Source organism: Gymnoscopelus braueri (assembly GCF_963280865.1).
Source record: "Gymnoscopelus braueri genome assembly, chromosome: 8".
NCBI classification, from domain to species: domain Eukaryota; kingdom Metazoa; phylum Chordata; class Actinopteri; order Myctophiformes; family Myctophidae; genus Gymnoscopelus; species Gymnoscopelus braueri.
The window spans coordinates 15,763,464-15,778,812 of record NC_137609.1 but is presented as its reverse complement, the minus strand read 5'-3'; the positions used below and the strand labels follow the sequence as shown (position 1 = coordinate 15,778,812).

The window sequence follows — 15,349 nt, the reverse complement described above, 5'->3', positions numbered from 1 at the left end:
AGAACCGCAACTACCAATATTTACAAGCGACTTTACAGAAAAACAAGCCCAAAGTGGCTTATAATAAGCGGACATGGCAACGCTGACAAACACATCAGAGGGTTGTGCGCTGGTTGTGCTCCCAACTCGTTTCAGCACTGGAGGCGCGAGGAGCAGTGATTGGTTTATGTTGCTACTGTGGGTGTGGTTTATGGTTTGAATGGAGACTGACTGAGTCCAGTGATACATTAATTTTGTATGTATCACTATCAGTGATGCTCACACTTTATAATTTCATAGACCCCCAGTTTGGTGAACATGCGTTAGGTCAGTGGTTCTCAACCTCTGTCGGCACATGACTTTTCCACAAAAAAAAGGGAAAATATACTATAAAAACGAGTAAAACATTTGCCGAATTGTCAAATAATATAAAAAGAGAAATCTCTCAACGCGAGGCATTGTGAGCTTGTAGATCTGCTATTTTCACAATATTTATCTTTGGAGCCGAGTCAAACTAAATGTAATGCCTCAACTCTTACAACTCTGCTTGTCTGGGTGGGGGGTCCCCAGTTCAAATATGATCATTTTGGGGGTTTGCGGCCTGAAAAGGTTGAGAACCACTGCATTAGGCCACGGACGGAAGTTTGAGAGTGTACAAACCCCCTGGAACCCCCCCAGGACCCCTGGGGGTCCCCAGACCCCACTTTGAGAACCACTGCATTATATTATGCCAAAATACTTGTACAACTCAACAACATCTATTAATATTAGTGTTAACAGGTGTGGTATTGTAACGTCTAAAATCAATACAACTCCTTGGTCTTTGTCACATTTCATTCTAAAAAGGCTTCCTGACACTAATTGGAAAAGTCATCTTTGACAGGGCCACATGCAAACCTCACAAAATGTGTCTGTGATGGTTTTCAATCTCACTGCAGCAGTCATTAGTGCACAAGATTTAAAGAGGCCTAGTAAGGTGGTAGGCTGCCAGAACAGTTTCAATGCGCCTTGAAAGTATCTGGAAATTGACTGGAGCGATGGAACACCATTCTTCCAAAAGACATTCCCTCATTTGGTGTTTTGATGATGGTGTTCAATCAGTGGTGAAAGAAGTACTCACATTTTGTACTTAAAAGTATCAATACCACAATGTAGAAGTACAATATTTGCCTCTGACATGTAGTGGAGTAGAAGTATAACGTATTGAAAACAGGAAACACTCAAGTAAAGTAAAAATGGCTACAAATTGTTCTTGAGTAAATTTACTTAGTTACTTTACACCACTGTGTTCAATTGGGTTGAGACCTGGTGACTGTGAAGGCCCTACATGGTAGCATATGATTCACATCATTTTAATAATAATCAAACCATTCAGTGACCCTGTGCCCTGTGGATGGGGGTATTGTCATTGTCTGGAAGATGCCATTCCCATCAGGATGGAACTAAGTGTTTCATAAAGGTGATCACTCAAAATAAATTTGCATTGATTTGCAGTGACCCTTCCCTAAAGGGGACAAGTGGACCAAAATCATGCCAGGAATATACCCCCAGAGCATAACACAGCCACAGGAACGCCCTCACTGTAGGGGTCAAGCATTCATGACTGTACCGCTCTCTCTCACTTAGTAAAATGACTCATCTTGCTTTTTGTCCACCAGTGGCTACAGCTTGCACTACTGTCAAATGTGCATCTGTCTTTGTAATGAGGGGCTTATGCACTGCCATCTACTTACTATAATAATATCCCTTTCTATGTAGTTGTCAACGGATTGTTCTTGCTGATAGTCAGGGTGCTATCTGTGAATGCGTTGCTTCGGCACCGCTGAAGAATGCAGGACAGGAGTGAGTAGCACCAAGACCAGTGGAAGTTTTCAAAATATATTGAATGTTCCGATTTTGTTTGATCTTACTATGTGCCAGAGGGCTGATGTGCCGTGGTCCTGTCATTCTATGGTTCAATAAAAACCCTAAAGTCCAGTTTATAGACGACATACACAGAAATTACCGTTCACCTGAGCAAGGCATATTTATTGACAACAAGGGAGATTCCCTCTATAATATGTGAACATAAGAACAGAAAATTAATGATATATGAAACGAAATACAAGCCTGATAATTTCGCGAAGTCAATTCGCTCCACAACAAGGCAGCATGCTTAGACCAGCGTTCAGATGAGCGCCGGGAGAATTCTGAAGTCCTTATCTTTTACATTCAGTATATCAAAGCAGGGGCTGGCAAGGCCTGCCTTCTGACTGGAGCACAGCTTCTGTGCTCCACACTCTATAAAGTAAAGGTTGACGTCCCAAGGTTTCACATTGGCCCTTCAGGGCTCAAGACCCTGTGGAACAATTGTGTTGCATTTTGCACCCGCTGCTCACACATAGAAAGCTGTGCAGTCAATTACAAACATACAGTAGAGGTGTACTCATATATAACTGTATATAATGGGATCCATCTAATTGTAAAAACTTTCAAGAATGTGCATGTACAGTAGGCCTATATTTGTGCTTCAAAATAAATACATTTGCAAAAATAGAATTTCTTCATGATGTCAACAGTATGCTAATTGTATATTATAATTGTGTTAATTGTATTAATGGGGATTCGTGCTTCATGACCAACATACAGTTTTGGGTTCACCAAATTAGGCCAATCAGTAGTCAGCTAATATTATGACTAATAAGCTGTTACAACTGAATACAGCCTGTGAGTTAGAGGAGCAGAAAGAGACATCCAGGAAAAACTGATGAAAAACAAATGGAGATATTTTCAGTGTAAACAACTGTACAGGTGTATTTAATAGAGTTGAGGAATGATACAAAAATAACTAAAAAGCTAAAATATGGGACCTTTAATTTGTCCAAAAAAACATACTTCTATAAGCTGTAGTTCCAAAAAACGTAGCACAATCTAAGCAAGTGATAGGTAAGCAAGTGATAGGTAAGCAAGCGTAGCTCTACTTTCAAATGAAAAAAAAAACTACAAATACAAACCTTTTCCATATCGATCTGGTTGTTGTGTTCAGTCACATATATGTGTATTACATGTGGTTTATACATCCACGCATATACTACTCATTTTTAACATGTTTCTTCATGCACAATTTCCCCCACAAGCGTCTCAGAATTGAAATACAAGTAATTGTCACAACCAACACAACTGTCAGCAAAGTAGCGATCACGTCAACAGAGTGGTAAGCAAACCAGGACAGTTTGTTGGAATGCGTCCGCAGATGAGGGGCTCCTTTATTTCTTATAACATACTCTATCCAGAATACTGCCCGGTCCAGTGCTTTCATGGGCTGATCTCTGTGCAGCCTTGAGAGCTTCTGCATGGTTTCCCTGTATGTGGGGTCATGCAGAACTGCTTTCAATGCATCTGCAAAAATGTCTCTGTCCAGCGTGCCAATGTCCACCATCGTAGCCGCTCCCTTTGCTTTAATTCTGGACAGGTTGTCACGTTGATCAAAAACCAAGGGAAGTCCAACTATTGGAACTCCATGGTAAATTGCCTCTTGAACCCCGTTGGTTCCTCCGTGTGCAACAAAGGCTCTGGTTTTGGGGTGTGCTAACAGGTCGTTCTGTGGCAACCAGTTGACCAATAGGGTGTTGTTGCCTAAGGTGGCTGGTCTTTGGCCAGTGTGCCTCCAAATAACCTTCTGAGGTAGCTGGGCAAAAGCTGCAGCAATCTCTTCAGTTATGTCCCCCGGAAGTTGTCCCAGTAAGGTGCCTAAGGACATCATAACAACTCCATGCTCGCCAGAGCTCTGTACAAATTCCTCCAGGTCCTTTGGCAGAGGGTTGGCGGGCTTGCATTGAAATCCACCCATGTAGACCACATTTGGCATAGTAGGACGGGGAAATTCAAAGATAAAATCGTTTCTCATGAGATAGATGTCAGCATCCTGGAAAAATGCATCATAATTTACATCAGGACCGAAATAATGTTCGACAAGTGGTTTGTAATGAACTTCTGTGATTTGTGACATTATGTACGTTCCAAAAACATAAGCGACAAAATTCATGACCCTCTGTGGAAAACTCATCTTATCGGTCAACTCTGTGCTAGAGAATGGAATATATGACAGAGGTGAGGGGGCAATGACAAAATGAGCTTCACCTTGAACTGTCCACCTGACATTGTAAACAAGAGGAACTTGGAGTCTGCGAGCAAGCATTGTCCCTGCGCCAACACCAGGGTCAGTCAGAACTAAGTCATAGTCAGCATCATGGAAAGACTGCATTAATTTCTCGTCTTCAAATATTTGAACAATCATTTCAGCCACACTCTTGTGTAAGAGCGAGAACTGTTTGTGATTATCCCGTTCATTGCGAATTTGGGACCAAAAGCTCATTCCTTGCCTTCGCACATGCAGCTGTCGCATAATTAGGCCTACAAATAACTCCTCCTCAAATCCTCCAGTGCTAGGAACAGTGACAGAGGTGTAGAAAGGGGACATTTCTTTGATGTACCAACTATTGGATGGCCGAACCACGGTGATATCATGGCCTTTTAAGTGCAACTCTTCAATGAGGACTTTCATGTTCAACCAATGACTCCCATCCAAAGGGAACACCAGGATTTTGCCCCCAGATACACATGCCAACAGGAACAACAGCAGGGCAAGGATGACGTTCGATGGACGACACATCTTCATATTCAGTCCTCTTACAGCCCTTAAAATATACAAACAATAGTTAACAAATTGTTGCCATTACTGATTTAAGTATAGTTCATTATAATATATATATTTTTTGCTAAGACCACATTGGTTGTCATAGTGAAACTGAATGTTTCACCCATTAGCTATCCATGTACTGTACAGTATAAATAAAAAAAACAGTCTCAAATAAAAATTATGAGACATTAATTTAGCCTTAATTTAACCAGGTGAAGTTAATGAAGAACCAATTTTCATTCACAATAATTACCTGGGCTATATGGCAAAAACACCAATTTTTTGGGGACAAGAAATCTAATGGTGCTAATAACAAATTAGTACAGCTGATCAATTGCACAGATTTAGGTTGCCATCTTGTATTTGGAAAAACTGGCAACATTTCAATACTAATTTTTCAATATCTCGACTTCTAGATTACATGGATCGTAATCCCAGTGGCTAAATCAAAATGTTTGGGGTCACGGAATCCAGTGGTAATTAGAAATGAGTGCAGCTGATCAATGAAGAATATTTAGGTTGCCAGTACAACTCCATCTTGAATTATGAAAGAATGGCAACCTTTACTAGTTTTTCCCTCTCTTGACTTCTAGATCACGTGGGGTCGTGATTCCAGTGGCTAAATCTAGATGTTTGGGGTCATGAAATTGAAAGGAGCTTTTTAGAAATCAGTACAAATAATCAATGCCACAGGTTTAGGTCGCAATCTTGAATTTTGTATATGCATAACTGAAGAGACACTACACACATATATATGTGTCATTTATTTGCACAAACACAATCCAGCAACATCTGACTTGCATCGTTCCCGAGTTGGGCACCAGTCTAGAACTGTATTAATTGGAGTTTGTGCTTCATGTCCACTATACAGTTTTGGGTCCACCAAACAAAATTATGACAATCAGTAGTAAGTTAATGAATATTAACAACTAACTAGACTGACCTACTTGGGAACGATGCAAGTCAGGAACAATGCAAGGTGGGAATGCATGCCCCACCCAGTTATGCAATGCCAATTGTTGTCAGAGTACCCGTTGTACCCATCTGTCTGCATGTGTACCTTTCATGCCCATATATGGAGATCTCAGTGTCTGTCTGTCTGTCTGTCTGTCTGCCCCTGTCCCTTTTAATGCACATATATGGAGATCCCTGATGTCATCAGTATATGCCCAAATGCCCATAGGCATATCGGTCTGATCGGCGGTTCTGGACAACTAGATGTCCATATATACCTATATATGGGCATATCAGTCGGATCGGAGGTTCTAGACAACCGCCTATCCAAACAACTCGACCCGACCCCAGGCACCACAGTCCTTTGGGTCCTTGCAGATGCGCGTGCCGAGTTTGAGACTTTAGGGTTTAGGCCAATCAGTAGTCAGCTAATGAATATTAATGACTGATAAGTTGTCACAACTGAAAACAGCCTGTGAGTTAGAAGAGCAGAAAGAGACATCCAGGAAAAACTGACCAAAAACAAATGGAGATATTTTCATTGTTTTATAGTGTGTTTAATAGATACTCAGGAATTATCCAAAAATTACTAAAAGCTCTAAAATATAGGATCTTTAATTTGTCCGAAAATATATACTTCTATACGCAGTAGTTCCAAAAGTCATGGGTCAATAAGCAAATGATTGCGCCGATCCTCTACTTTCAAATGAAAAAAAAAAAAAGGGAAAAAGGAAACATTTTCAATGGCAATGTAGTTGTTATGTTCGGTCACATAATATATGTGTAATATTGTATACATCCAAGCATATACTACTCATTTTTAACAAGGTTCTTCATAAACAATTTCCTCCACAAGCGTCTCAGAATTGAAATACAAGTAATTGTCACAACCAACACAACTGTCAGCAAAGTAGCGATCACGTCAACAGAGTGGTAAGCAAACCAGGACAGTTTGTTGGAATGTGTCCGCAGATGAGGGGCTCCTTTATTTCTTATGACATACTCTATCCAGAATACTGCCCGGTCCAGTGCTTTCATGGGCTGGTCTCTGTGCAGCCTTGAGAGCTTCTGCATGGTTTCCCTGTATGTGGGGTCATGGAGAACTGCTTTCAATGCATCTGCAAAAATGTCTCTGTCCAGCGTGCCAATGTCCACCATCGTAGCCGCTCCCTTTGCTCTAATTCTGGACAGGTTGTCACGTTGATCAAAAGCCAAGGGAAGTCCAACTATTGGAACTCCATGGTAAATTGCCTCTTGAACCCCGTTGGTTCCTCCGTGTGCAACAAAGACTCTGGTTTTGGGGTGTGCTAAAAGATCCTTCTGTGGCAACCATTTGACTAATAGGGTGTTGTTGCCTAAGGTGGCTGGTCTTTGTCCAGTGTGCCTCCAAATAACCTTCTGGGGCAGCTGGGCAAAAGCTGCAGCAATATCTTCGGTTATGTCCACCGGTAGTTCTCCCACTAAGGTGCCTAAGGACATCATAACAACTCCATGCTCGCCGGAGCTCTGTACAAATTCCTCCAGGTCCTTTGGGAGAGGGTTGGCGGGCTTGCATTGAAATCCACCCATGTAGACTACATTTGGCATAGTAGGACGGGGAAATTCAAAGACAAAATCGTTTCTCATGAGATATATGTCAGCATCTTGGAAAAATGCATCATAATTTACATCAGGGCCGAAATAATGTTCGACTACTGGTCTGTAATGAACTTCAGTGATTTGTGACATTGTGTACATTCCAAGAACGTACGCAACAAAATTCATGACCCTCTGTCGGAAACTCATCTTGTCGGTCAACTCTGTGGCAGTGAATGGAATATATGACAGAGGTGAGGGGGCAATAACAAAATGAGCTTCACCTTGAACTGTCCACCTGACATTGTAAACAAGAGGAACTTGCAGTCTGCGAGCAAGCATTGTCCCCCCACCGACACCAGGGTCAGTGAGAACTAAGTCATAGTCAGCATCATGGAAAGACTGCATTAATTTCTCGTCTTCAAATATTTTAGCAATCATTTCAGCGTTACTCTTGTGTAAGAGTGAGAAGTGTGTGTGACTCTCTCGTTCCATACGAATTTGAGACCAAAAGCTCATTCCTTGCCTTCGTGCTCGCAGCTGTCGAAGAATTAGGTCTCCAAAGAACTCTTCATCAAATCCTCCATTGTTAGGAGCCGTGACAGAGGTGTAGAAAGGGGATATTTCTTTGATGTACCAACTATTGGACGCCCGAACCACGGTTATATCATGGCCTTTTAAGTGCAACTCTTCAATGAGTACTTTCATGTTCACCCAATGACTCCCATCCAAAGGGAACACCAGGATTTTGCCCCCAGATACACATGCCAGCGGGAACAACAGCAGTGCAAAGATGAAGTTCGATGGATGACACATCTTCATATTCAGTCCTCCTACAGTCCTAACAATATACAAACAATAATTAACACATTGTTGCCATTATTCATTTATGTATAGTTCATTACAATAACATTATACATGTGACACAGTGACAAAACAATACAACCAAGTGCTCACAGGAGATACAGGTAGTTAAAGTAGTTAAAAGTGTCATGCTCCTGGATCAAATGGGATAAAACGTGAAAAAACGGAGGATCCCGGGCACTCAGTGGTAAAAGGAGGAAAACAAAGACAGTTTTTATTAAAACAACGCAAATGCCAACATGTTTTGACCACAACAGGTCTTCAACAGGGCACCCTGATGAAGAGCTGTTGTGGTCGAAACATGTTGGCATTTGCCTTGTTTTAATAAAGACTGTTTTCCTCCTTTTACCACTGAGTGCCTGGGATCCTCTGTTTTCTTTCCAACCTCAGCTTTTTGCTAAGCCTACATTGGTTGTCATGAGTGAAACTTAAAGTTTCACCCATTAACAATCCATGTACAGTTTGGTGAAATAAAAACCTAACCTGTCTATTAAAAAAAAGAGACATTAATGCAGCCTTAATTTAACCAGGTTAAAAGTACATTAAGAACCAATTCTCATTTACAAAAATGACCTGCTGAGCGACATGGCAAAAACATTAATAGAAATATGTATTGAATGTTCTAAAACTGAATATGAAATATATAAAACACAAGAAAAACATCTCAACTGCACCTATTTTAACAGTGTCATTAGTTCACAGGAGTTGCAGAGTGAATGTTAGAGGAAAAGTAACACATGCTTTTAACACATGGTTTGTAAAATGAGACCCTTCTTGAGAAAGTTAACTCTAAGCTAAGAAGTCTGTTTTTCTTAAGAAATTCCACTCCTTTGAGCATGTCAATTCTGTGCGAGTTTTCCTGGTTTGTACACATTTTCTTGCGATGTGATCTGTTGATTAAACTGAACTATGTACAGTAAGCTTATAATAGTCCATATAGCTAGATATGCCATTATTTTCTCACAGTGGGTATATGAGAGTAATCTCATATACTTAAATTTATTTTGTATGTATAACCTTTTCATCTTCTGTCTATTTTCACCTTGTCAATATAATACAACAGCCCATAGGAATAGTGATGAGTTGCATGTGCATCCACTAAGGGAGTGACATATAGCAGGCTGCCAGGCAAAGAGTATATGGAACAAGTGAACTGGTGTTTTTTTTTTTTTAATGTTATCCTTTTAGCCTTAATGTCTAACTGTACCACGTGCTGTTTACATTTCTGACTAATGAAGTATATTCAATCAATCAATCAACGACACATTTCTGTACATTAAAAATAAAGGAAATATTTCCGTTAACACTTACCAAAATCCATATACAATCCACCACCGGAGCACATGGAAAGACTGATGCCAAAAGAAAGGTATACACAAGCACCTATTGTACTTGGCCTATATAATGACGAAAAAACAAGCAGTTTCAAGCTCATGTAATAATATCTGTGTGCCGGGTCCAAAGCTCACAGGGACAGCAATGAAACACAACACTATGGTAAGGTCTCTAATCTAGCTTTGAAATCTCTCTCTCTCTCTCTCTCTCTCTCTCTCTCTCTCTCTCTCTCTCTCTCTCTCTCTCTCTCTCTCACGCACATGTACACGCGCACGCGCACACACGCACACGGCACACGCACACGCACACGCACACACACACACACACACACACACACACACACACACACACACACACACACACACACACACACACACACTGTGCTGGACTAGATGCTGCTTTTAGCCTGTGATGCAAACATTTTTATATTTATTTTAGTTAAAAGTTTTATTTATTTAGATATTATTGACTTTGTACAATTTTTTTAAATCCATTCAGTTTGTGCAATACACCCAAGCATTGTTTAGACTGAGTATTTTATTATTATTATTAGATATATTATTGTTATTATTATTATCATTATTATATTATTATTATTCATGAGCAGGATTCAACGTTATGTCGATCTGCTGTGCACAAAATCCGACTGACAATAAAGTTAAAGGTGGTTGCAGAGCAACCTGTGGTACACAGACTTGGACCTCCTCTCTATCTCCCAAACAAGCAAGCGAACCTTTGGGGACAGAGCCCTCAGTGTGACAGCCCCCACCCTCTCCCAATGGAGATTCAACATGCTCCAACACTGGACTCTTTTAAGGCTGCCTTGAAAAGACACCTATTCTCTCAGGCTTATGGCAAATAGTTGTTTGCTGTTTTGTTTGGTTGTTTGTTTGTTGGTTGTTCATTGTTTTTGATGTAAAGCGTCCTTGTGTTCATGAAAGGCGCTATATAAATTCAAGCTATTATCATTATTATTAGGGCCTTTTTGAATTAAATTATTTAGATATAGAGTAACACATTGTGTCAAGATTTAAGGACAAATGCATGTTAACATACCTTACAAAAAGTAAGATATACATGGCATGTAGGGGAAAGTTGACATTGGATTGAATAATGTCCCATCTTGTGCTGTGTGTATTCAGTCACCACCAATTCATCCTTCATCAAGAATGCAATGAAATGTAAGGAGATGATAATGCATAAGAATTAACCATGAATTGCTGAAAACTATGTATGTATGTTATGTAATAAACCCGAATCTCTTTCAAGTCATACACTTGACCTCTTACCCTGTTGCTTATTGACCAGGGTTAATGGCCCTTATTTCAACCTGTAAGTCACTATAGATAAGAGTTAAAGCCCAAATTGTAAATCGTCTCTTGTCAGGTGGAAACCTCATATTTCCAAAACTGTTACTTTTCAGGATTCAAATTCAAAAACAGCAAAAGTAGCAGATCTACGTCAAAACGCGGAGCTTCGCATCGCGTTTCGAACTTGTAGATCTGCTACTTTTGATGCTTTTGTGTGACGCAGTAGTATGATCTCGTAGGGCATTAATTTATGAAAAGAAAACACAAAAGCTGAGATAAGAGGTTTCTACGAGACAGCGCCGAAATGTAGTGTAGGCTACTGCTGTTTTCCAACAAGTTATGTAATGGAATTCAAATACAAAACGTCTTGCACTCTGGTAACATGAGTAGGCTAGGTCCCATGTGGGAAATTAAGTTCAACTTTACAACCACTGAAGCAATGCAAACCAGCCATGTGTAGAAAAGCTGTTTTAGCAAGAACTTTGTTTACACAGCCATAAAAGCTTTAAACAAACAATCTCTTAATGTTACAAAAAATCTAATCTGTGGTGTTTAGTGTCAATCCTGTCTGCCTCTGTTGTGTGACCCCTGTAATTAGGTGTTCTGTACACACACACACACACACACACACACACACACACACACACACACACACACACACACACACACATACACATACACATACGCACACACACACACACACACACACACACACACACACACACACACACACACACACATACACATACACATACGCACGCACACACACACACACACACACACACACACACACACACACACACACACACACACACACACACATACACATACACATACACATACGCACACACACACACACACACACACACACACACACACACACACACACACACACACACACACACACACACACACACACACACGCGCACACAGAGGCGTTATTTCAGAAAGAACTAGGGTATGGCCAAAAAAAGCTATTTGAAAAAAAATGCAAAAATGGCTGATCTACAAGCTTGTAGATCTGTAGAAATATCTCACACCTACATCGCACCGCCGATCCGACTGATATGTGAAGATCTCTGTATCTGTCAGTCCCCGTCCCTTTTATGCCCTTATATGGAGATCCCTGATGTCATCAGCATATCTGCCCATATATGGCCCACTTTTGTGCCCATATATGGAGCTGACTGATTTGCTTGAGCCTAATGCCATGACGACACTTTGACAACACACTCCATATTTGGGTGTAGCTGCATAGGGAACTCCTTGCGGTTATGGCTGAGTCACTGTGACATGAGCGTGACGATGTGGTCCACCCATGCACCCTCCTGCCCACCCGTCCTCCCTTAAATTAATTTTAATAGGATAGGATTTCGTTCAGAAGTGGAGAAAATTATGCAGAAAATAATAGAATTTGAGGTTAAACGCAAACACTAGTGGGTGGCAACTGCTATCCTCTGGGACCCACATGACATGCCTGTACACACCTCTATGGTACACGCACACTATACTCACCCAGTTGAAAGAGTTGTCTTGTTGATGAGGGTAATACAGTGGAAGTTGACCAGTCAGCTTCTGCTGATCTGCTTCTGGCTGAGAAAGTGAAACTGTGGGGGACATGGAAAATAGACTGTACAGTACAGTTGCCTCTTATCTCCATATTCTAACTTTTTGTGTTTTTTCAAAATCATTAAGCATCACTTTTGTTTTTCAAGATTTTTTGAAAATAGTTGATTTACTAGATTGTTTTAAATCGACTATTTTCAAATAGCCGATATATTAAAGTGGTTAAACAGATTTTGTGGCGTTAACTCATTTTGCTGGGGACACCCTGGAAGTTCTGTAACCACCCCAAGGACCTCTGGGGGTCCCGGGACCCCACGTTAAGATTTTGAGAACCAGTGCAGTAGGCTACAGTACAGGATGATACATTTTTATTTGAGTACCTTGTAATTAAATATAACAGCCCACATAAAACTATTTCTTCTTACAGATTAGAAACTTCACTGGATCAAAACAAAAACAGTGTCCAGACATACTGTACCGCCACACTCAATATTAGAGAGGGCTATTACTAGAAGATGAATTTTGCTATTTTTCTTGCATTGTTAATAGTTGCAGTAAAAACAGTTACAGTAAAAACAACACAGTCTGCTCTGGTAAAACAATCTTGACTGGCTGGCTGCTACAGGAAGTCACGGACTCTTATCGCTCCGAGATAGAGACCAGAGCGGAAGTAAGCACGGCCAAGAAGTGAACTCTTTAGGGAAAAGCATAATCTCTGGATTGTATGACTTACTTATATCTGGGTCCCCTGAATCCTCTGAGGCAAAACTCAAGTGTGGACAGATCGGAGGAATCTGGAGGAACAAGTTTTCAAATTAGTTTACTGGGAAGGTGCTTGCAAAGAGGCTCCAACACAAAAGACAAACATCCGTCATAGGCTTTTGCAATTGATTCATGCACACAAATGTGGGCAACCCAAGGGAATGTTTCATTTGGAATGCCCTACCGCAGGCCCTGAGAGCTAAAGCTGCAGCGCCCTGAGTGTTTTCAAGAACCACTTGAAAACACTTCTGTTTGGACATGCTTTTGCGGAATATCTTTGATTTTCTTTTGATTTCTTCTTTGTAATTATGTCTTCGGTTTTGTTCTGAGTTCTATAGTACTATCAGTACTGTTTTGCTGCAGTTTTTCTTTATAATTGTTGTATTTTTATTGTATGTAAAGCACTTTGTGAGTTTTCTCTGTGAGAAGTGCTATACAAATAAAATGTACTTACTTACTTACTATTTAATATAGTTTGGGAATAGATTATATGACAAAAACATTTGAAAATGAATATCAATACATTAGATACAGGTTTATAATAACAATTGTGAAGAACAAATGCCAAGAACGATTAGAAGCATGATTAGAAGCATGAACAGGGTGTTAGAAGGTGAATGAAAATAGCTTCTTTAAACACTTTGAGGGAGGTGATAGATCTAAGTGAACTTGGTAGGTTATTCCAAACGGATGGGGCTTTGAATTTAAATGCACTTCGATGCGCGTACGTGTGTGCGTGTGTGCATGCGTGTGTGTGTGTGTGTGTGTGTGTGTGTGTGTGTGTGTGTGTGTGTGTGTGTGTGTGTGTGTGTGTGTGTGTGTGTGTGTGTGTGTGTGTGTGTGTGTGTGTGTCTTACCTGATTTTCCTCCAGATGTTTGACACGTTCATCAGCAGCAGCTATGGCGTGACTGGGAGTCTGGGACACAGCTGCAGACATAACAACAACCCTCTCCAGTTCCAGGATATCTAGCATCCCACGTACTGACGTACTGAACTACGGGTACTTACACAATACACTACATCCTCCTCCTTGGGTGGGGCGTAGCTTACTGGGTAGAGAGGCCATCCGGTATTCAGCAGGTCACGGTTCACCCCCTGCCCCCGGTCTAAAAGGTAAACGTGCATGTCCCTGTGCAAGACACTTAACCCCTAACTACTCCCCCCAAGCGCTTTCACATGGAATAAAGCAGAATAGAATCTCATGACTGAAAGTATATTGAGGAGACGTTTAGGTATTATCATTCTAAACCTATGTTGCTGCTATTCTATACAGCCAACCAGTTGGAGAAATCACAGATTTGAGGCATTAACCTTTGCTTTTATGACATTTCTGAGACTATTCATGTTTTATGGAAGATGATGACCCACACGCACACCCATACACGCGCACGTTCACGCGCACACACACACACGCACGCGCACACGCACACACACACACACACACACACACACACACACACACACACACACACACACACACACACACACACACACACACACACACGTCTATAAAACTGTACAACAATTGCATAATCTGCTATATATGGACATTGTGAGATTAGATGTTTGATCACCAGACAAGAAACAATGTAGTAATTTCATGCCCATATACAGTACTTTCATAAAGTTTATAAAACATGTTGACCTGACATTTAAGCTATTATAAAACACATTAAGTGGGTTTTGAATTCCAATGGGACTCCATGCCTTATGATAAAAAAATGGACAGCCCACCTTGCTCCACATTTACTTCCCAAAAATATCCCCCATGTGCTGCCTTAATAAGTCAAAACAGTGTCTAGCAACAAAGTAAATTCATATTTTGTAAGAAATTGCATTGTGTTGCTGCTGCCATCTAGTGGCTAGTAAAAATGAAGCAGAGAATGTCTCAGTTGAATGACCTCCAAGAAGTGAGTTGTGCACATGGTCCGATTAATATCTCAAAGAAACCTTTTCATCCTTATCTTAATATAATTGGTCCTCACTAATGCTCATTATATGATGGCACAATGTCTGTCTTCTCGCTTTGCAGCCCATTGGTGGGCTGTGGACAGTTCAGAAAACAATGGCCTCATCGGTGGGCATTGAGGGCCGCGTAGTGGCCTCTAGTATTTTCAAAAATACTAATAGTGAGTGAATGCTGAGAACAGATCTGGAGACTGATAGACGTTTGCAGCTTGTTGAACATAAGTGCAATTAAAATCTTTACATTTCACTATGTCTGAGGTATAGATTACAAAATGAGTCTGAGATTGTGTAATTGTGGAAAATAAATGTCCATTTTATTTGATGCTTTGCCACAGAATGTACATGGATAAGCCAATG

General features: G+C 40.6%; 2 protein-coding genes across 6 annotated transcripts; both read right to left on the bottom strand.

The window, feature by feature from the left end:
• Positions 1-1,991: 1,991 nt before the first annotated feature.
• Positions 1,992-13,042, bottom strand: LOC308090991 (UDP-glucuronosyltransferase 2A1-like). The gene is made up of 3 exons (XM_080436270.1): positions 12,995-13,042; positions 12,211-12,302; positions 1,992-4,655 (listed from the first exon to the last, which is right to left on the bottom strand). The coding sequence occupies exon 3, from the start codon at positions 4,634-4,636 to the stop codon at positions 3,050-3,052; it is 1,587 nt and encodes a 528-aa protein (XP_080292396.1). The 5' UTR covers positions 4,637-4,655; positions 12,211-12,302; positions 12,995-13,042; the 3' UTR covers positions 1,992-3,049.
• On the bottom strand, positions 6,029-13,982 carry LOC308090990 (UDP-glucuronosyltransferase 2A1-like). 5 transcript variants are annotated; one of them, XM_080436265.1, is made up of 3 exons: positions 13,881-13,982; positions 12,211-12,302; positions 6,029-8,019 (listed from the first exon to the last, which is right to left on the bottom strand). In XM_080436265.1, exons 1-3 carry the CDS (start codon positions 13,910-13,912, stop codon positions 6,422-6,424), a joined length of 1,722 nt encoding a protein of 573 aa, XP_080292391.1. In that variant the 5' UTR covers positions 13,913-13,982; the 3' UTR covers positions 6,029-6,421. The 5 variants fall into 5 exon arrangements, with proteins under 5 accessions (XP_080292391.1, XP_080292393.1, XP_080292395.1 ...); XM_080436267.1 differs by lacking the exon at positions 13,881-13,982 and adding an exon at positions 12,995-13,024; XM_080436269.1 differs by lacking the exon at positions 12,211-12,302 and having other exon boundaries at positions 13,881-13,924.
• Positions 13,983-15,349: the final 1,367 nt, after the last annotated feature.